At 37.0% G+C, this 22,460-nt stretch overlaps 2 protein-coding genes across 2 annotated transcripts in view; one reads left to right on the top strand and one right to left on the bottom strand.

Moving 5' to 3' along the window:
• Positions 1 to 9,979: 9,979 nt before the first annotated feature.
• Positions 9,980 to 11,147, top strand: PMCH (pro-melanin concentrating hormone). Its single transcript, XM_070407954.1, has 3 exons — positions 9,980 to 10,228; positions 10,550 to 10,748; positions 11,043 to 11,147. Exons 1-3 carry the CDS (start codon positions 9,980 to 9,982, stop codon positions 11,090 to 11,092), a joined length of 498 nt encoding a protein of 165 aa, XP_070264055.1. The 3' UTR covers positions 11,093 to 11,147.
• PARPBP (PARP1 binding protein) overlaps positions 11,007 to 22,460 on the bottom strand; it is a 46,440-nt gene continuing 34,986 nt past the window's right edge. Inside the window, exons 11-12 of the mRNA XM_070407952.1 lie at positions 14,006 to 14,141; positions 11,007 to 12,038 (exon numbers count right to left, since the gene is read on the bottom strand). Coding sequence (XP_070264053.1) covers positions 11,701 to 12,038; positions 14,006 to 14,141 — 474 coding nt within the window. The 3' untranslated portion in view covers positions 11,007 to 11,700. The remainder of the gene's footprint in view (positions 12,039 to 14,005; positions 14,142 to 22,460) is intronic.

Genomic DNA, 22,460 nt, shown 5'->3' with positions numbered 1-22,460 from the left:
CTGAGTGCTCTCTCTGTGCCAAACACTATATAAAGCACTAGGGATACAGTATTGAACAGACTGATAAAATCCCTGTCCTCACGGAGTCTATAGTTTGGTAGATAGAGACAGCCAGTCAACAAAGAAATAAGTAAGATATATAGCATGCCCAGTGGTCCTAAGTTCTATGGAGAAAAAAAGAAAGCAGGGAGGAGGGAAACAAAGTCCCTACCGTTATGGATGTTGGGGAAGATGGACAATAAATGTGTGCAAATAAAAGAATTTTAGAAAAAGCACAGTGGAGAAAATTAAGAGTGAAATGGAGCCCTAACTGGTTTGGCTCAGTGGATAGAGCATTGGCCTGTGTAATGAAGGGTCCCAGGTTCAATTCTGGTCAAGGGCATATACCTTGGTTGCAGGCACATCCCCAGTAGGGAGTGTGCAGGAGGCAGCTGATGGATGTTTCTCTCTCATCAATGTTTCTAACTCTCTATCCCTCTCCGTTTCTCTCTATAAAAAATCAATAAAATATATTTTTTAAAAAAGAGTGAAATGGAATAGGGGATGACTGGGAAGGGGGCTCTTTAGGCAGTGGGATCAAAAAAGCACATTCAGAATCATGACATTTGAGCTCCATACAAGTAACAGGAAGATGCTCCTCCTGACAGAGGGAACAAGGCAAAGATCTGGAGCCAAAAATAACCTCAGCATATTGTAGGAACAGAAAGGCTGAAGTGTCAAGAGGGAGGTACAGGCATGTAGGACATTTGTATCAGTTATCTACTGCTATAATAATGCTGCATAACACACACACACACACACACACACACACACACACACACACAACCTTCATGTTATAGCTTGTGCTTCTGGGGTCAGCAGGGAATCCCCGGGGCAGAGCCCTGGCCGGTGTGGCTCAGTTGATTGGGCGTTATCCCATGCACCAAAAACTTGCTGGTTTAATTCCGGGTCAGGGCACATGGGCCTGGGTTGGGGGCTCCTTCCCAAGTAGGGGGCATGCGAGATGCAGCCAATCAGTGTTTCATTCACATCAATGTTTCTCAAAAAAAAAAAAAATCAATAAAAAATATATTTTTAAAAATGCAATCAGGAAAAGCAGAACCACTCACATACACACACATACAAACAGATGCATACACTATTTGTCACGGGATTTGATCATAGGCAACTGTGTAAGCCAAGTAATCAGTCTCCCTAAGATTGTCCCATCTGATGCTGGAGTCCACAAGACAGGGAGTTGGGAAGGCAAGATGGATGTAAAGTAGGGAAGAGCAAGGACAAGCACAAGTTGAAACCAATGAGGACAGACAAACTCATATCTGAAGGGACAGCTAATTCCCTTTATCAGAGAACTACACCCAGTGAGAGAGAAATGTAGAGATAAAGAGAAGGAAATTTTGGAAAATGTAATTTGGCCTAGTCAATTGGATACATTACAAAGCTACTCCAGAAACTGTTTCCTCTTTTTTCTATTTTCTAAGTTTTTGGAGGATTGGTATTACTATTTGAAAATTACCAATTTGGGCCCAGAGTTTTCTTTACGACAAAAAGTTTTAACTTACAGATTTAATTGCTTTAATAGATAAAGAAATGTTTAGATATCTTCTATTACTTCTTGGGGGAGTGATGGCAACTAATTATGAAGAGGCAAAAGGTAACTTTCTGGGGTGATGGCAATGTCTTACCTTGAAGGAATCACCGGGGTAGACATTTGTCAAAACTCAGCACATGTACATTTATGATTTGTACATTTTATTTTTTGTAACTTTTACCTTAAAAGAAAAAATTATAAATATGTTAAATTCTGGTTAATTTTATACATGTTAAAGTATTTAGTGGAAAGTATTCTGATATATGTAATATATTTTGAAATGCATTAAAAGACTATGATGTAAATAAATAAATAAATTAAATTAAATTTAAAAAAAGAATATGATGATTAAGAGACAGAATGATAAATAATAAAAACAAGGGTAGAAAAATATGAAAGGTAGAATCTACGTGAAGGTATATAGATTATTTGCTGCATACATTTGGGAAGGAATTCTAAATTTTCTTATATCTTTTGATAATATAAGTAAGCAATCTCGGCTTTTAGGCTCATAAAATTAGCCATTTATCCAGTTAACTGCTGTGGGGAAGCACGGGACTTGGTTGGAATGTCTGTAAGGAGGATTCTCTGAAAGGCCTGGAGCTTCTGGGGTGACCTTGCCAAAGGCAGCAGCCCCTACCTTGACTTTTCCAAACAAGTCTGAACCCCTGAGTGTTTTACTAGAATCTTTGTGTGTGTGTGTGTGTGTGTGTGTGTGTGTGTGTGGATCATCAATTTTTATTCATGCCATAAATGCTGAAATTGAAAAACATGTGCTGTAATAAGTTGCTACAAAGGAGAAACCAAGATGGCAGCATAGGTTAATGCTGGAGTTTGCTGCCTCGAACAACCACTTCAAGACTCAGAGGAGGCGCAGTGCTGAAGTAAAATACTAAGGTGCGGAGTGCATGCGGAGCAGGCTGGCGGCTGAGGGTGCGGTTGTCTGTTTCAATCGGGAGGGAGTCTCAGACTCTGAGCTCCAGATCCGAGCGAGTCTCTAGGGACCAGACTCAAATGGGAGAAGAGGGACTGCCTGGCTTCGTTGGAACTCGAAGGCAGCTTTCTCTCTAATGTTTGCAGCGGTTGCTGGGACTCAGAGCCCCTGAGGACGAGACTGAGAGCAGCCATAACTGCTCGTTCCGTCCGCCCTGTAGATCCCCTGGGACCCGCCCCGCCCAAGCCCTGAACAGAGGCATTTGCCAGATAGCCTCAGGGAAAGGCTAGATTAGCACCTCCCTAGAGGACAGAAGTTCTCCCACTGCAGACAGAGCTGATTCTCACAGCCAGTTGGCTGGAGGTCAAATCCCCCCGAGTATTACCTACAACAATCAAGGCTTAACTACAACAAGACTGCGCACAAAGACCCCTAGGGGGTGCACCAAGAAAGCATAAAAAATGCGGAGACAAAGAAACAGGACACAAATGTCAGAATTGGAGGATATAGAACTCAAAACCACACTTTTAAGGTCTTTCAATAATTTTCTAGAAACTGCCGATAAACTTAATGAGATCTGCAAGAAATCTAATGAGACCCTCGATGTTGTGATAAAGAATCAACTAGAAATTAAACATACACTGTCTGAAATAAAGAATATTATACAGACACCCAACAGCAGACCAGAGGAGCGCAAGAAAAAGAAACTCAGTTACCTACAAGGGAATACCTATATGACTGTCAGCTGATTTCTCAACAGAAACTTTGCAGGCCAGAAGGGAGTGGCAAGAAATATTCAAAGTGATGAATACCAAGAACCTACAACCAAGATTACTTTATCCAGCAAAGCTATCATTCAGAATTGAAGGCCAGATAAAGAGCTTTACAGATAAGAAAAAGCTAAAGGAGTTCATCACCACCAAACCAGTATTATATGAAATGCTGAAAGGTATCCTTTAAGAAGAGGAAGAAGAAGAAAAAGGTAAAGGTACAAATTATGAACAACAAATATGCATCTATCAGCAAGTGAATCTAAGAATCAAGTGAATAAATAATCTGATGTATGGAATGAACTGGTGATTATAATAGAATCAGGGACATAGAAAGGGAATGAACTGACTATTCTTGGGGGGGCGGGGGGAGGAGTGTGGGAGATGCGGGAAGAGACTGGGCAAAAATCGTGCACCTATGGATGAGGACAGTGGGTGGGGAGTGAGGGCGGAGGGTGGGGTGGGAACTGGGAGGAGGGGAGTTATGGGGGGGAAAAAGAGGAACAAATGTAATAATCTGAACAATAAAGATTTAATTAAAAAAATAAGTTGCTACAAAATAAACAACAACAAAGTAATTTGGAAAAGGAAATTTACTAGAATCTTTATGTTTAGTCTTGCTTAAAGGATGCATGTGCTTTCTCAAGGATGCTTACCCTGGGGATTATATCTAGAGGTTCATTTTAGTTCAAGCTGTTGTTACAAAAAAACCTAAGGAGGCAGGCAATCTGGGCCTTTTTGGCTCCTTATGCCAACTAACCCCTTAGCTTCTCTTTCACAGAAACATGTGTCAGAGTAACCATTCATCCATTGTTCAGGGTCTGCCAGTCAGCCTCGGCAAACTGCCACGCATCCAAAACGGAAACCATCCACACACGCTACGATATTTTGAATTTAATTTTAAAAAATCAATTTGCAATGAATATTATAAAAATAAATATATTACTCACAATTTGGGTGTTCTTGAATATTTCCAGCTGAAAAGTCTCATGAAAAATGATTTTAAAGTTGGTCAGGACTGCCACTTAGGGAAAACTTTTTTTTTTTTTTTTATAGATGCAAGTGGCATGTGGGGAAGGTCCGCTGCTTGTGTCTACAGATGTTTATGGTAGAAAATGGGTTAAAATTCAGGGTTCTCAGGAAAACAATGACCAATCGTATTTGATTTGCATAAATTTACTTGGCCAAAGATATGTTATCACATGGTCAAAGATATGTTCATTGGAGGAAAGATAATTTCAGTCAAGTTATTTACAAATATAAGATGTTAGTAGTAGGTCTTCAGAAAATGGAAGTCACATTTCATATAAACCTTTTGCCTTTCCAATGTTTTCTGAACCACCCAAGCCCATCTGGCAATAGTTTTTCTTCTTCAAAGTTCCTTTCTACCACTTGGGGACACAATTTTCAGCATCAATGAAAAATAAATCTATGCTCCATTGCACATCAGAGTAACCAACATTTTTTGAAAAGTATCATTTAAAAAAAAACTGGAAACTATCTCCATAATTAAATGATTATGGGAAAACCTCATAATATTCAGAGTCTATAACAATTTAAGCAATATAAAAGAAAATGTTAACCAACTTTTCTAAACTGTCAAAATGATTTGGATTTGGTCCAAATTTTGTGTGAAGATCAGCCAAAACAATTCACCCAGTAGAAATTTAAAACAAAATACACAATTATTGATATTTATTATAGTTTCAGACCAGCAGCTAAGAAAAAAAGTCGCCACTGACAAGGACTTTGGTAGATTAAAAGGCCACCTCCAGAACAGGTTGAAACCCTGGGGGAAAAGACAGGGCACAACTAACACTAAAAAGTTTTTTAAAAGCCCAAAGAACAAAAATGTCAGAGAATTTCAAAGTCTTATAAGTACATTCACAGAAAACATATGCCAAATAAGATTTAAACAGTCCCCAAGAGAATCAACTGCTAACTATACCCATCTCTGAACAATTCTTTCAAAATATTAACCTGCCATTTCAGAACTTAAAAAATAGCCCTATATAATTTTTACAGGAAATAACTTAACATGCAATACAGATATATTTTGTGCAAATGGATTCAAACTCCCTTAAAGAGAGAATTTTCCCTAAAGAATGAATTAAAATGTCCATTCCCAGCAACATGGCCGACTAGTTGTACAGAGAACACCTCTTGGTAAACAGCACTTTAAAATGCTAGATGAAAACATCTTTTATAGAGAGTACGGCTGAATTGGTGGTAAAATAAAGAAAACCATTGGAGGCTAGAAAAGAGAAAATAGGATATTTCACAGGGTTTAACAAGGGTTAGAACCAGCATGTGCTCTGAGAGATTCTATGAATTCCTGGTGACCTAGTGCCTGGTTTTAATGATCCACTTGTACAGGGACAAAAGGTAAAGCATGTGAAATGAGGGATCAGGTCAGAAACTCTCACATAATGCTGGGAACCCCCTCTCCCCCGCCTCAAGGAACTAGAAAAAAATCCAGGAAGTGGAAGGAAACATGCCTAAGTTGGAATGAATGGCTCTGGAAAGAAGGGGGCAAGTGGGGAGAAAAAGGTATATATTGCCCTGAGAATTCCTAATGACAAAGGCATACTCACCAACTTTGGTATTTGCACTGACTGTGGCCTGAAAAGCCTCAAGCTCTAATTTTAATTTAAAGTTGCCCTGGAGTGGTCTTGCTCCCAGTGCCTGGCAGAAGCAAACACAGGAATTTCAAGAATTCTTTTAGATACATTTTACTAAATATACATACAAAATAAAAATTTGCTGAACACATGATGAAGACACCATGAGCTAAGATCCGCAGAAATAACAAACTGCAGAATCAGATGGGCAAAGTCAGCAGATACTGAACAATCAAATACAAATATAAAATAAATGTTTAAAAATAAATAAATGTCTTATAGATTTAAAACAAAAGATTAAAAATGTGTTGAATGAAAAAAATAGAAAACTGTAATTGACCAGACAGATCTGAAAAAGAACCAATGAGAACTTTTAAAAACAAAAAATATAAGAGATTAAATTAAGTAATTGATGGGTCAAAGAGAAAATAATAATGAAAATTATAAAACTCAGAACTAAACAGTGACTATTCTACCTATCAAAATTGTGAGAACTAGCAAAAATGATGCATAAAGAGAAACCTGTTGCCTTAAATGCTAATTTTTCGAAGTCTAAATATTAATGAGCTGTCTCTCCAATTTTAATTAGAAAAAGAGCAAAATAAACCTCAAAAAATTAAAGAAATAATACAAAGCAAAAATTAGTGAAATAGAAAAATTATATAGTGAAGAACAACAAAGCCAAAAGTTAGTTAGAAAGGCTAACAAAACTGATAAACTGGACTATGGGAAAGTGAGAACCAGAATAAGGGAGTCAAACTGTCACACAAGGAAGAAGGCCATGGAGGATGAGCCTGTGGAGGTTACTGTTCTGTGCCATAGACTCTAGGAAATGCCACATTTGATCATAGTGACATCTTCCTGTATATAAGCTTTTTAACTGCTATTTTAGGGACCTTGCCAGTTTGCATGTTGTTTTGTATCATGGCATAAATATTTACAAGAAATCTCTCATAGGCTTTCCCAGGTAAAATGTTATTGTAAGCACGCAGTTTGCAGTCTAGTTTACGTAACGTAAAATTGATGTACCTTTACAAGTACACTTGGTTTTATGATTTACATTTATCATGTGATTTTTAAAAATCCACTTATCTAATATATGTGAGAACAAAGTCTACTTTTGGTCTTTTTGATTAAATACTATCAATTTCTTAATTAATTAATTAATTGGTATGTAGAGCTCCTAGAACCCCTGGGAGATTACAGATATCCAACCTGGTGAGTTTCTTCAAGAATAACAAAGAACATGATCCCACAGCTTTCCTGGGATGTTTGCTTATAGATTCTCTTTTGATACTAAGCAAAATTCTCTTTATAGGATACAGTCCAGGCCAATTTATAATTAAATCTGTGTTCTGATGATGCTTCTAAAATAGCATTGATATGTTAAAGAAGCTTGATCTTACTTTTTAATTTACTTCAATGAGTAGTTCAGGTGCTTAACAGGAGTTTTAATTCTATGACATGTACATTGGATTCATGACCCTTAATGCAGCCTTTTTAGTTATGTGGTGTTTGGCAGAATGGCAATAAGGTTTTCCCCATTTTGGTTTTGGAAAGACACAAATAGTGTGTTTATGTGGCTCATGTTAGTACTTATACTTTTAAACCAAGACCTTTTACCATAAATGTTAGTGGTGTTTGTCCATTGTAGCCTGTGTAATGTTTATTAATAGCTGTATCTTATGACTTCCATAAATGGCTTATTGATATTCAAAAACCTATGTCTGTGTTTTGAGGGTTGGGATAAAAAACACTAAATGACAATTTGAGAAAGACATATTGCTTACAAATTTTGATGTGTGTGGGAAAATACTGTTGCAATGAAAATCTTGGTAATTGATTGTAACAAGTAGTCAATATTTTATTAGAACCAACTTGTACAGACTAATAAAAAAAAGAGCACTACACAAAAATCAATTACATGTGTACAAATCAGCAATTATGTTAGAAAAGGGTAAACTTTTTCAAGATACCACTTATAATAACTGAAAATAAAAAGTTTAATTATAATTAAATTATAAAGAATTAGAATTCGCCCTAGCCTGTTTGACTCAGTAGACAGAGTGTCGGCCTGTGGACTGAAGAGTCGCAGATTCGAGTCCGGTCAAGGGCACAGGCCTGGGTTGTGGGCTCAATTCCCTGTAGGGGGTGTGCAGGAGGCAGCTGATCAATGATTCTCTCTCATCATTGAAGTTTCTATCTCCCTCTCCCTTTCCCTTCCTCTGAAATCAATAAAATATATTTTAAAAAAAGAATTAGAATTATTTCAAAAGATATATAACCTTTATGACTAAAACAAGAAAAATCTTATTAAAAGGTTAATAAAGATCTAAATAAATATGGAAAAGTACCACATTCATGGATAAGAAAATTACCTTAAGGGTGTTAATTCCCCTCTAAAATCAATTTCAGAAACAATGCAATTTCCTTCATAATCCCATCAAGGTTTCTCACAGAACTTGAAAAGCTGATATGAAGATTTGTATAGAAAAGAAATGTACAATAGTCAAAGAACTGCTGTAGAAGAAAAACTGATGGGAGACTAGGGGGCTTAGAAACTTGCCCTACCAGATATCAAAAACTATTTTAAAGTTTTGATTATTAAGACTAGATTTGGCAGTGGAATAAAGAGTTCTGAAAGAGACCCACTCGTGCATAAAAGCTTGATGTACTGCAGAGCTGACATTACAGATTAGTGGGAACAGGATGAATTATTCAAGAAATGTATAAGGACTTTTAGAAAAAGTAAAATTATATATCCCGTGTCATACACATTATTCTAGATAAATTAAGAATTTAAACGTTAAAGTAAAAGCATTGAAACTTTTAGAATATATAAAAATATGTTAATGATCTCAGAGTACATGTAACTTACAGAATTAATATCCAGGATATCTACATAAAGAACTCCCATGAATCAATAAGAAAAAGACAAAGCACTCAACAGAAAATGGACAAGTATTTTTTTTCCAAAATTATTTTATGTAAGAGAAAAGATAAATGGTTCATAAACATACAAAAAAATACTCAACCTTTCTGGTAATTAGGAAAATACAAATTAAAAGGAGAATAAGATACCCAAGTATTGGCGAGGACGTGGAGTGATGCGAACTCGCATAGCCTGCTGGTGGAAGCTTAAATTGATTGCTACTCTTCTGTAAACACTTGGCATCAGTAAAGCTGTTTATACACTCCATGATCTGGCAATTTAATGCCTAGAAATACAACCTAGAAAAACGCTTGCTCATATGTGCCAGAAGACATATACAAGAAATATATTCTCTAACACATTGTGGTTAAAATTAGAAATTAACTCTGAAATGTTTAATTAAAAATCATACAATACATTTATCATCCAACATGAATATTTAAAGAACACATAAGTATTCTCTTCATGAACTGCTTATTCTTTAATTGCTAAATTCATTAGTAAATATCAGTAATATCCTTTTGTAAATGCAGAGATAAAACACACCTGACAGGTCAATTTTAGGTACAGCATGGATGATTTTGTTCATACTGAGAGGTATATACACTTTAATCATCAAAGACTACTATATCAAGCATTTATGAAAGGAAATTCTTTTTGATGATTATTTCAACTTAATCAGGATTAAAAGTAAATAAAACTTTTATCCTTATCATCATTGAGCAAAATAATTTTGGTTTTAATATCTTAACCAGAAAATAAACAGAAGCAAACACTAAGAATATGGAGAGCCTGATGTCCTGTGGTCTTCCTTAATTACCACCCATTTTCAAGAGACCATAATCTGCTCAACAGAAAGCATTCTACCAAGGATCTTAATCAGATTCTGAGAAAATTCCCACTCAAAACAAAACAATATGCCCCTAAAACCCAAACAATGTAGGTATTAGCGGCTAAACAAAAGGTTAGCTCTACCTGATGAGTCACTTCTGAAGTGATGAAAGTCTGTCTTTGAAGTGCTTTCCATTCAGGCTGGAAATATATATAAAGGTAGGAATCATTCACGAAGCAGGTGGAGAAAATTTTCTCCATTTTACACATCTTTGACTCCATGCAAACATCGAACTAAGAATGGCAAAAATGAGTCTCTCCTCCTACACATTAATACTAACTTTTTCTTTGCTTTCTCAAGCCATTTTACTTTCAGCATCCAAGTCCATGAGAAATTTAGAAGATGACATGGTATTTAACACATTTAGGCTGGGGAAAGCCTTTCAGAAGGAAGATACTGCAGAAAAATCAGTCATTGCTCCTTCCCTGGCACAATATAAAAATGATGAGAGCAGTTTCATGGATGATGAGGAAAACAAAAATTCAAGGGTAAGTGGCAATCTGACTTGTCCTTTATTTCAATGACTATTTGAATGATTTTTATGGATGCTTTGAAAGTAAAGTTGATACTTTTATAAACAGAAGTATATGCAAATAGCCACAATATGCATTAGGACAACTGATGAAATTTCATACATACCAGGTTGTTCTTTCATCCTGGACAACAACTCATCATTTAAAAATATCTAAGATATTTTTAAAAAGTCAAAACAGTCATCTTTGTATTAATCAATAAGAATATCATGCAACTGTATTATATTACCATTCCAAATAAGACAGCAAAAATGCAAATCAATCTTTTCTTTACAGAATGCAGGCTCCAAACATAATTTCTTGAATCGTGGTCTGCCACTGAATCTGGCTATAAAACCTGATCTTGCACCAAAAGGATCTGTAGCTTTTCCAGCTGAGAATGGAGTTCAGAATATTGAATCAACACAAGAAAAGAGAGAAACTGGGGATGAAGAAAACTCAGCTAAATTTCCTATAGGAAGGAGAGATTTTGACAGTGAGTAGTCCTTTAAAATTCAATTATTTAAGTCTTAGTACCATAAAATAGAACTCTGAGTTTAACTGAATTTGGATCCAATCATAACAAAATTAAATAAGACCATAGTTCAATCACACTTTTTTCTATTAAGTGATCTCTGCCAAATATGTGAAACTAAAAACCATTTAATTAGTTATTATAATTTTGATGTACTCCAAATTAGCTATATTAGATCGATTATTTTCATTTCTAATAAATTTTGTGTGATAATAGTCCTTTAAGCAATTTAAACCCTTTATTTTTTTCTTTCAGTGATCAGGTGTATGCTGGGAAGAGTCTATCGACCGTGTTGGCAAGTCTGATACCTGTTGGCCCACATGATCTTTTCAGAAGAAAACAAAATCATTTAATTGCCTGTCGGGGGGAAAAGCCCTTAATGTTACTATAACTTATATTATTTTAAATGTCTGTTTTAAAAGAAAGCAGTATAAAGAGATATCATTAACCTAAATGATATGCTTTATTTGTACATTAAACTTCGTGAATATTCTGCATAATTATGACTTAGTTGTATTTTTTAAACAATGCTTAACACACTAACCTTACATATGCTCTAGAGTCTAGACCAAAATAATAAAGCATCACGAACAGACCAACTGTCAAACCTCAGAGAGAAGGCAGGGGAGGGGGGAGTGGGTAAGAGACCAGCCAAAGGACTTGTATGCATGCATGTAAGCATAACCAATGGACATAGACACTAGCAGGGTGAGGGCATGGGCTAGGGGGTGGGAATATCTGGGGAGAGGTCAATGAGGGGAAAAGGAGGCATATGTAATACTTTAAACAATAAAGAATTTTTAAAATAACAATAAAGCATCATAATTTACACCTTGATCTCTTAAAAGTTAAGTACATCCCTTTGGTGAATGGTTTTATACATACATGAATCTAAAGTACATAAAAGACAAATTCATAGTCTAAAAAACTGAGTTAACTTTGTCTGGCCAGTAATCAATTTGTCCTTGGCAGCACACTTGTTGCTTTTTGCTATTCTGGCTAGTTTGCCATCCAATTTATTCTGCATATCATTTGATGTCTTAGGTATCTTAACATTTTTATATTGGGGTGGTTCATTTCCATTATCACAGAGAATGTTTTCATCATCTAAATGCACCTGTTTCCTTTTTGAGCTTTTATTTCCTGTCTGATTACTGGATTTTCTTTCTACTTTTTCATTTTTACTTCTGTCCAGATGAACATTTCCAGGATTTGTTCCAATTGTTGGTCTTCCAACAGATGAATTTACACCTTTTGTTATGCAAGATGAAAAGAGGAAATGAATTACATAATATTTAGTATTATTACACATGAGAATTTTATAATAAACTTTAAAAATGGCTAGAGTATTAAAAAATTTGATTTGTATTCAAATAATGCTATAAATTACGCCTATATTACCACACTAGAGACCCAGTGCACGAAATTCGTGCAAGGGGCTTGGCTCCTCCCTCTGCCTCGGCCCCCGCCTGCCGCAGGTTCATCTGGAAGGTTGTCCAGAAGGAAGTCTGGTCTAATGAATATATTATGCTTTTATTATTATAGATTAAAGGCCCTGTGCACAAAAATTTGTGCACTCGGGAGGGGGGGGTCCCTCAGCCTGGCCTGTTCCCTCTAGCAGTCTGGGACCCCTCGGGGGATGTCCACCTGCTGGCTTAGGCCCGCTCCCCAGGGACCAGGCCCGAGCTGGCAGTCAGACATCCCTCTGGCAGCCCAGGAGCCCTCTGGGGATGTCCACTTGCCAGCGGACACCAGGCCTAAGCTGCAGTCAGACATCCTTAGCGCTGCTAAGGAGGCAGGAGAGGCTCCCGCCATCACTGCTGTGCTAGCAGCCGTCAGCCTGGCTTGTGGCTGAGCAGAGCTCCCCCTGTGGGAGCGCAATGACCACCAGGGGGCAGTTCCTGCATTGAGCGTCTGCCCCTTGGTGGTCAGTGTGTCATAGTGACCAGTCATTCCCAGTCGTTCTGCTGTTAGGGTCAATTTGCATATTACCCTTTTATTATATGCCTGGTGCATGGGGATGGGGGGGGGCTGGCTGGTTTTCCCTGAAGGGTGTCCTGGATCAGGGTGGGGGTCCCACTGGGGTGCCTGGCCAACCTGGGTGAGGGGCTGAGGGCTGTTTTCAGACTGGCCACACCCCCTTCAGGGTGGGGGTCCCTGCTGGAGTGCCTGGACAGCCTGGGTGAGGGGCTGAGGGCCATTTTCAGATTGGCCACACCCCCATCAGGGAGGGGGGGTCCTGCTGGGGTGCCTGGCCAGCCTGGGTGAGGGGCTGATGGCTGTTTGCAGGCTGGCCACAGCCCCTTCAGGGTGGGGGGTCCCCCCTGGGGTGCCTGGCCAGCCTGCGCGAGGGGCTGATGGCTGTTTTCAGGCTGGCCAACACCCCCAGCAGGGACCCTCACCCCATGAGGGTGTGGCCAGCTTGGGTGAGGGGCTGATGGCTGTTTGCAGGCTGGCCACAGCCCCTTCAGGGTAGAGGTCCCAGCTAGGGTGCCTGGCCAGCCTGGGTGAGGGACTGATGACTGTGTACAGGCTAGCCACAGCCCCTTCAGGGTGGGGGTCCCTTGGGGTACCTGGCCAGCCTGGGTGAGGGGCTGATGGCTGTTTTCATGCTGGCCACAGCCCCCAGCCACCCAAGCTCCCAGTGGAGGCTGGCTGGAAGCAGGTATCCGGGATTTATTTATCTTCTATAATTGAAACTTTGTTGCCTTTAGCGGAGGGTAGACGGGAAGCTTGGCTTCCTCCATCACTGGGGCAACCAAGCCTCCTGCTTGCTCCAGCTCCGTGGCTGCCGACCGCCATTTTGGTTGGGTTAATTTGCATATAGTTGCTCTGATTGGATGGTGGGTGTGGCTTGGGGCGTAGCAAAGGTATGGTCAATTTGCATGTTTCTCTTTTATTAGATTAGATTATTTTTCCTTTTACCATATCACTTTCATCCCTACAAACAAATATTTGCTTTGTTTAAATGCATGACACTTAAATCCTTAAATGTAAGAGTTATTTCTTAAATACATTTAGTTAAATCAAACTGTGTCCTATTCCTGTCTATAAATTTGTACTTAGATTTAACTTTTTAAATAAGCCCAAGTCTTTAAAAATAGACACTTTTACATTTCACATTTTATACTTTGTGAGGGGAAAATCTAGTTTTACTTAAGTTAAAACCCTATACTGGAATTAAATTGCTATTTAATTGCTCAAATAAGGCCAATTACCAGAAAGGTCATTTTCCATGTGAAGAACATTCAATGGCTTTGATGCTGAATCAACATTATTCCATGTATTCCTGCTTATCAGGCAGTCATCTTTATAGGTACAAGAAAACTGGGATCTAATTAAGGTTTGCTTCATCTGGTAATGGGAAGAAAGAGGAAAATATACAATTTATTCTTATTTTTATTTATCTTTCATCTAGGTAGGAATACACTCTATAGTAATCAAGATATCATAAAAATTTCACATAGAAATTTCATTATTCATTGAGAACTTTTAACCCCTGATGTTTCTTAGTTTACAAATTCATTCATTGTTACAACTAGCATTTTTATGCATTTTAGTAATACCAGTTATATATATATTTTTCATATCTTTTGTAACAGTTTAGAAAGATCAATTTTAGATTCTTAAGAGGCCTTTCTTACATATTCCTGTGTCTGAGCTGCTTTGGAAAGAAAATTTTATGATAAATTTAAAAATAATATACATAATCCTAAATAAATACAAGTTATTCATCCTAAGAATTACAGAGTACAACTCTTTCAGGAAAAACAAACACCAGTATATGTAACTCAAGAAATTAAGAAAGGGAGAAATGCTCAGATAAAAAGATAACTAAAAAGGGATGAAAGAAACAAAAATAGAAATCTAACAAAGAATAAACTGAAAGAAAACAAAATGGTGACTGAGAGGCATTATTTCTTGATTAAAAACTTGAATATTTAAGAAAATAAGAAAGATGATTCAAATATGTCATTCTAGGAAAATCTGACCAAGTGATTTAATGGTTGAATATTCAAAATACACTCTTACATTTATCTTCAAACGTTATAAGTAGGAGAAAATTAGAAAGCTAAATTTAATTCTTAACCACTGAAAAGGATGCCAAGGGAGTAGTTTTGGAAACGTATTCTGCAAACATAAAACCAGTGGCTGTTTTAGGGATAGAAATTAATTGCAGAACAAAGTAATTCATACAGATAAAGCAAGTTTCGACAATTACATCTAATGTGTAATGACACTCAGTTATTATGAGGAGACTTCTCCAAATCCAAATTCATCCCAAATCCTTTCCAGAAATAGACAAAGATTAAATGTCAAATAAATGATTCAAGAAAGAGAACTTAAACACTTTAAAGCGTAATCACATTATGCAGAAAATTACTTTTGGAAATTTATTGATATAGTTCATAAAGTCTAAAACAGGACAACTTTATATTGCATATTCAGTAGTTCTATATTATGCTTATATATTCAGAGAACACTGACTTTAACCCTCTGAGATATTTGCAAAGATAATGGCAGTGAAATCCACTGACTATGATTTAGATTAGAAGAAATCAGAATAGTCCCCAGTACAGTTGCTTCATAAAATCACGTTTTCTCAGCATGACAAATTTATCTTTCTGACTAATGATACATATGAGAACCTCCACTTCCTAGATCACTAAAAATTATATCTAATTAAGAAGTAGACCATTGGAATATACCTTCCATTTGAGCACAAAAATATACAAAATTTTTTTAAAATGTAAAAATGCAAACGACCAAAACTATTTTTTTTAAAGTTAGAGTAGACTCAATAATGAAACTACAATCCCATAGCTTCATGAATCCACATGAATGCAACTACTATTATATAGTTTCCACCATGAGATGCCCAAAAATATAACTTAAGTTTTTAACTAGCCCTTTCTGGACTTTATTAATTCCATAAACACAGAATTAAAACAATTGACAAAACTACTAAGTGAATTTGGCTAATAAAATAAACTTTGTATTACATCAGATCATTATTATAGTAACGTTATCTAAAAATTTCCATCTGTAAAACCAGTAGTAACTGTTGACATTATTGTTTTACATAATTTTCTTTCATTTCACCAGAGTTATTGCTTATAAAGAATTATAAAAATGTATTGCTTACAGAGAGTTACAGAGTATGGTAAGTGCATGAAGGCAAACAAGTGGTAAGTGGCTGGCTAGGGTCACTTCCATAGTACCCAGATAGTGATGGGCGGCTTGGGGGGACTTTAGCCTCCCACCACAAAGTCAGCACCACCCATAAAATTCCCTAAGTAAAAATACAATAACTATATTACTTAGTACAATCAATGTTTTCTCAATCTCATGTTTAGCACAAATAAAAATTTCTTTAGAAAACTGTGCTATTTTTATTTTTATTAATTTTTAACATACATCTAAGTAAAAAAACAACCTTTCTTTGCTATGTAAATACAGTCACAAAATAAGAGGTACAGCCCTCCTTATTATAACTAGATTTCCTCTCCTCAGGAAATTTTTGAATCTTATGACATCAGGAGCAATTTCAGCAAACTAGAGTTACAAGGCAATAGATTCTTAAAATCCTGAGACTGGATTCAGGTATGAAAGAAAAATATTTAACAACTGTTTTGTTTTTACCATGAAAAATATTATAAACATATCAAAACATAAGAGAGAACCACAATAGTTCTATGATAGTCTTGAAATACTTAGGTACAAAAGATCATATATAGGTTTTATTTTCCTTACCCTACACAAAAAACTTTTTTATTAATTACTATTTACTAAGTTCCAACTAATGATAGGCACATAGTGTATTAAAGAGAGTATTAGGATGGCTTCTCTAATCAGACATTCTACTTATAAAAGTTGCTGCTGACACACAGCTGGAAGGAATAATAAATAAGTTGGATAACAAAATCAAGATTGAAAATATCTCAGATGGCTAGAACCTTAAGTAGAAAATAATAAGATGAAAATGAATGAGGATAAATAAAGTCCTGTATTTAAGTTCAAAATATCAATTACAGATGTACAGGATGAGAAAAGCCTCACTTAAAAACAACATATGAAAAAGATCTAGAGATTTTAATTTATCACGAACTTGATTGGAGCCAACAATGTAATGTCCAGCTAAGAAATCCGCACACAAAGCAATGATGTGAAGGGAAAGGCACCAGATTTGCTGTCAAAACACCTGGCTTCTAACACTGGCTCTATCACTTATTAACTAGATGATGTTCAATAAAGCTCTAAACTTCTCACTAACCCACATATAAGTAGGAATAAAATTTATCTCACAAAATAGCCAGAATTGAATGGTTAAATACATGAAAGGGCTATATAAAGGTTAGAGATCTATGTTGATACTATGCAGTTATTAATGTAATAACATATATGAAGACAGTAGAGTGAGAAATTTGTTGAATTAGGCCAACTCTAAACTGATTCTTGGACTGCAGCTCAAAAAGTGAGCTTACAATCAGCGTCTTCACTTTAGTTATTAAAACAATACAAGCTACATTGGCTTGTATTTATAACTTAAAAGAGAATGCTTTTCCTTTGTTCATAAAAGTTGAATTTTTGTGCACAAGATTAGTGGCTACATAGAACTGAGATTACTTCCTGTTGCCAATCTTCCAAATCTCTCTGTGTATTTGATTTGGAATCACAAATAAGCAAAAACAATTCCCTCTTGAAAGTGCTTTTGAAGTCCTAAACAACTAAGAATAACGTCCAGATTCATACATGGCTGTTAAAATCATTTTATGTTCCAGTCACATGAGAGACAAGGATTGAAAGTTTTCCTTTGTAGAGTGATTTCCCCCCTTTGGAAAGCTTTCTATCCACAGTAAAATTGCAATGAACTTCAAACTTGCCAAGAATTGGAAAAGTCCTTTTGCCACAAGCTCTTTTTAAATTGAAATTATTAGTAGGTTCCCAGTTTGGGGAAAATAGTACTCCACATAGGAAAGCCTGACTCCAGTTAAAACGAGTCAAAATATTGAAAAGTTGCAGGCACTCTCAGAATATTACAAAGAAAAGGAAAGTTCTAAGCCGTTATCCCGATAAATACATCAAGTTTGGAAAAGGAAATTATACCTAACTAACCTCTTAAATATATAACTAAAAATAAATACTCTGAATTTACCTTTTTGTTCTTATATTATCACATTTTTAAAAGAATAGATTTGCTAGCCTTGTGGCGTATGAATTTATAAATATATCAAATGATCCATTTATTCTTCAGTGAAATTTCATTTACTTTGCTAAATAGCAGAAAGATAATATTTTTGACCTAAGTAGTAGCATTATCTTTGTATGAGTCCTCATTATAATTACTCTGCCTTTATTTACCCTTTAGGAATAGCATAAACTCTGAAGTCTTACCCCTGAATACAAGCCTCTGCTCTGTTACTTCCTAGCTGTAGAGTCTGGAAAATGATGCTTTCTAGAGTTGAGCAAGGATTCATTAGGATGAAGGATATAAAATGTCTAGTAAACTTGACACTTAGTAGGTATTCATTACTTCAACCAAAACAAATTCAATTCCTAATTGAATTTCTATTTCAGTCTAATACAAAAATCCCATCTTCATTCTAATGAAAAATGCTGCTGACTCCCTTAAAGTCTATGCTTCTCGAGACCCCAACTGACCATCCTATTTAAAACCAAAACATATCCAGGAAACACACTCTCAGAGCTCTGCCTCCAGGGATCACGCCCCTCCATTCCCTTCCCTTCTCCTTCTCCCAAAGACATCTATCTCCTAAACTCCAAGGGACCCCGACACTTGCAAGCAGGGGAGCAATGGGCAGCAGCAACTCATCCAGGGCTCACCCCCAAACCTGTCTCCAAGGCCCCCTTTTCTCTGACTTCCCAGTGAGCCAAAGCAGACCAGTCTAGGCTCTCCTGTTGCTTCTTGTATGCCCTTCCTTGTTTCACTGCACTAAATGTGTTTTTGCTGTAGTCAATAGATTCTTCCTTGCTTTTAGATCCTATTGCAAGTACCTGGGGCCCAGAATTCTCTGCACAAACTGTCCTAGGCACTGGGTTGGCACTAGCCTCTTCCTCTAGGCTCGTGGGCTGACTGTTCATGGCAAGGGCAATGGAGAGTGATATGTACACCTCTTGAGGGAGTGTCCCTACGAGTATGGAACAGAACCAGGGTTGAAGGGTGTAGGGGTAGGTCAGGGGCTTCCATGTAGATTCTTGCACCCCAGGCCCACAAATATCAGGGGCTTTTGTCTGTTTTGTTCACTAACGTTTCTCCAATGTCTAGGACGGAGCCTGGTATTTGAGAAGCATTTAATGCATGTTTGTTAAATGAAATAAGTAAAATTAAAACAGACTTCTAACTGGTGTACGCAAGTGAAAGGTATGAGGAAACAGACACATGAGTAAGCAAAAGTGTGGAGGTACAAAAAGATGTATAGAATAGATTCTATTCTTTAAAAGAGAGTAAGGAAACCACAGATAGAGAAATGAGAAAAGTAGACTGGCAAAGAGTAGCTTAATAGGGAATATCTATAACTCTTCCAACAATAAAGATAAATTTTTAAAAAAAGAATAGTTAAATCACCCTGAGGACAAAAGCTTTGAGATAGAAAAATCTGTACAGAGTAAATGCTACTCTGTTCAATAAAGTAATGAAACCACTGGTATGGAAACGAGAGAAGATACATGCAGAGAAAAGCTAAATCACATAGAAGCACCGAGAATTGTGCAGTGGAAGTCCGAAAGCTCCATTACATCAACTGTTCCTTCAAGTTCTTAAATATTCTGCCTTTCTCTGGTTCTCAATGCACATATCCTTACAATAAGCCCTACGAAAAGTAATTGTTCCTTAAAACCACAAAAGCCACACTTTCCTTAACCATGTCCCACATTTTTTATTCACGTATTTTGTACAACTGCCCAATACACAGTCTTTACCTGTAAAGCAATCTAATACTTTCATCAGGTTGTTTGCTCAGCCTAAAATGCTCTCTTCCATTCTCTCTGCCTACTTAAATCCTATTTATTATAATTTATCATGGTTAGCACGCCATTTCCTCTACTTATTATGGGTTTCTAGTTATTGCACTCGTGGGTATCTCTAATCTACCAGAACTGCAGGTGTTTAATATGCTGGCTATGTGTAGCTAATTAATTTAAATTAAGTAAAATTAAAATATCCAGTTCCTCAGTTGCAGTAGCCATGTTTCAAGCGCTCAGTAGCCAAATGTGGCACCACCTACAGTGTTAGCACAAATACAGAACATTTCCATAGAAAGTTCTAGTGAAAAGCCCTGCTCTAGGGAAAAAAAATCTACAATTCACGTCCTGTGGCACTTTTGTGTGCTACAAATGGATTCTCAAGGTACTCTGGGATATTTGTGCTTGCTGGGTCCATAATATTAGAACCCATATGTAACTCTGTATTAGTAAAGGAAACCTTACATGTGTTCCCCATGTCTTGTTACTAACAACCACCTGATGTGAAGTCAATTAAGCTTTGGGAAAAACTACAATCACTATATCTTCAAAAATTGTTTCCATCTTACTTTCTCTGCCTATTCTGGGGCTCCAAATAGGCTAATGTTAGACTTTTTCTCTGTGTCCTGCTCTTCTCTTTTCCTTTTTAATTCTGTTCTCCCTTTGCTTTAGTTTGGAGATTTTTCTAGTGACTTATCTTTAAGTCCACTTGTGCTACGATGCTATGTCCGATTTATTAAACTCATCTAATGAGTTCTTAGACAACGTTTTCACAGTTCTGAAATGACTTTTTGGCTCTGTTTTATAGATTTTAATTCTCTGTTGAAATTCTCCATTTATCCTCCATTTTGTCCATCTTTTACATATTAAAAAAAAATGTAATTCCTTGTCTGCTAATTCTAATATCTGGATCACTTGTTAGTTTTTTTCTCTTGACTAAAGGACAAATCTTCCTTCCTCTTTTCATTTCCAGAATATTTTATTTAATGCTGGATATTGTGTATAAAGGAACTGCACAGGCTCCAGATGAAGGGTTTCCCTTGCATCTGCTAGGCAGACACAGTGAAGGTAGTCAGGGACTGAGCTGGGTCAGAGCTGGGTTGCAAAAGTCATAATGCATATTCAATTTCTGGCTCTTTTTCCTCAGGAGTGGCCCTCTAGGCTTTCAGCTGAAAGCCTTGTGTATGTCTATGGCCTCTGTTCTTCAGAGTATTACATTGTGCTCTTGGGCCTTCCATCTCACTTCATGTCTGAATATGGCAAATATCTTGAGGAGATATTTGTGTTTCAGGCAGGTCCCGCTCCTCAAGCAGAGCGCTGCCTCCCAGCTGCCTCAAGATCACAGCTGATGTCAGTGTACTGGACTGAGGCTCCTTAGACTTATTCTCAGCTCTGGAAATTTGGCACATGTGTGCTAGGTAAAAATAAACTTCAGGGCTCCTGAAGTTTCCAAATTGTTGCCAACCTCTCAAGATACCCAAGATCTTTGTTGGTTCTTCTCTTCCTCTGGAGTTCCTTTATATGGGCCAATACCAATCCTCGGGTCACTCCCCACACTGGCAAATACTCCCAGGGAAGAAACAGCTGATAATGGCTAGCTCACCTCAGAATTTTTAGTTTATTTAAACTGCTTTGGTTACATAGCTTGTCTGTCTTCAAGATATATTTTCCCCATTTTTTCCGCCTTTTATTTTGTTTTGCAGTAGAAATGGCATTCTGCTATGACCTACTATATCCTAGTTAGAAACAGAAGCCTCCAAGTCTGGGAGTGATTTCTTGATTCTGTTCCCTCCTTATTCGAGAGCATTTTATTTTCTCTTCAGTTACAATTTGAAGGCTGCATACTTTGTTATCCTTTGTTTTTCTGTAGCCAGAGCAATGGCAGAGGCAGAAGTAGGGTTCAGCTGAGAAAATGCGCAATTTGAAAAAATGTCTGGGTTCTGCACTCTCTTCTAAGAGTTTATTACACACTAGAGGCCTGATGCACGAAATTCATGCAAGAGTAGGTCTTCCTTTCCCTGGCTGCCGGCACCGGCTTCCCTCCAGCACCCAGGACCCGGAGTTCCCTCCAGCCACAGGCAAGCACCTGGGACCTGGGCTTCCCTTGCAGCCCAGCTTTGTCTGGAAAGACGTCCAGTCTAATTAGCATATTATACTTTTATTATAGATTATATGTACTCTAAGAAGGTTTGCTACCCCTGCTCAGGGACTGTTTCTCATTCAAATAGAAGGAGATCATTTGCATCATTTCCTCAATTCAGTATGTCACAATAGAGTAAGTGTATACTAGTAAGTCCCAGGGTTTCTTTTCCACATTTATCGACATTACAGTGCAGTTGCCATTTCTACTATTTCTCTGGCAAGAAAGGAAAAAAACCAAAACAAACAAAGAAAAACAAGAACACACACATTTAGTTGGCTCCTCAGATCTGGAAATATTATGATAATTCTCAGGATTTTGTCTACTCACTAGTATATTTGAATACTAGAGTAGATTAAGTCATTAAGTCACGCTGTGCCTCTTCACTCTGAAATCTTCCGTTTCTGTCCTTGGCCATCGTTTTTGAAGTCTATTATATCTAATTACATTATTCTATGTTGTTTGCTCTTGGTGAATATATTTGCTAGTTTTTACTATTCTGTACTCATTTTAAGTCTCATTTTAAGAGGAGGGAAATTCTATGAGTTTAA

Source organism: Myotis yumanensis, unplaced genomic scaffold (assembly GCF_028538775.1).
Source record: "Myotis yumanensis isolate MYYU_CA2020_CCGP unplaced genomic scaffold, mMyoYum1.0.hap1 SCAF_3, whole genome shotgun sequence".
NCBI lineage: Eukaryota > Metazoa > Chordata > Mammalia > Chiroptera > Vespertilionidae > Myotis > Myotis yumanensis.
This window is presented reverse-complemented; position numbering and strand designations above follow the sequence as displayed.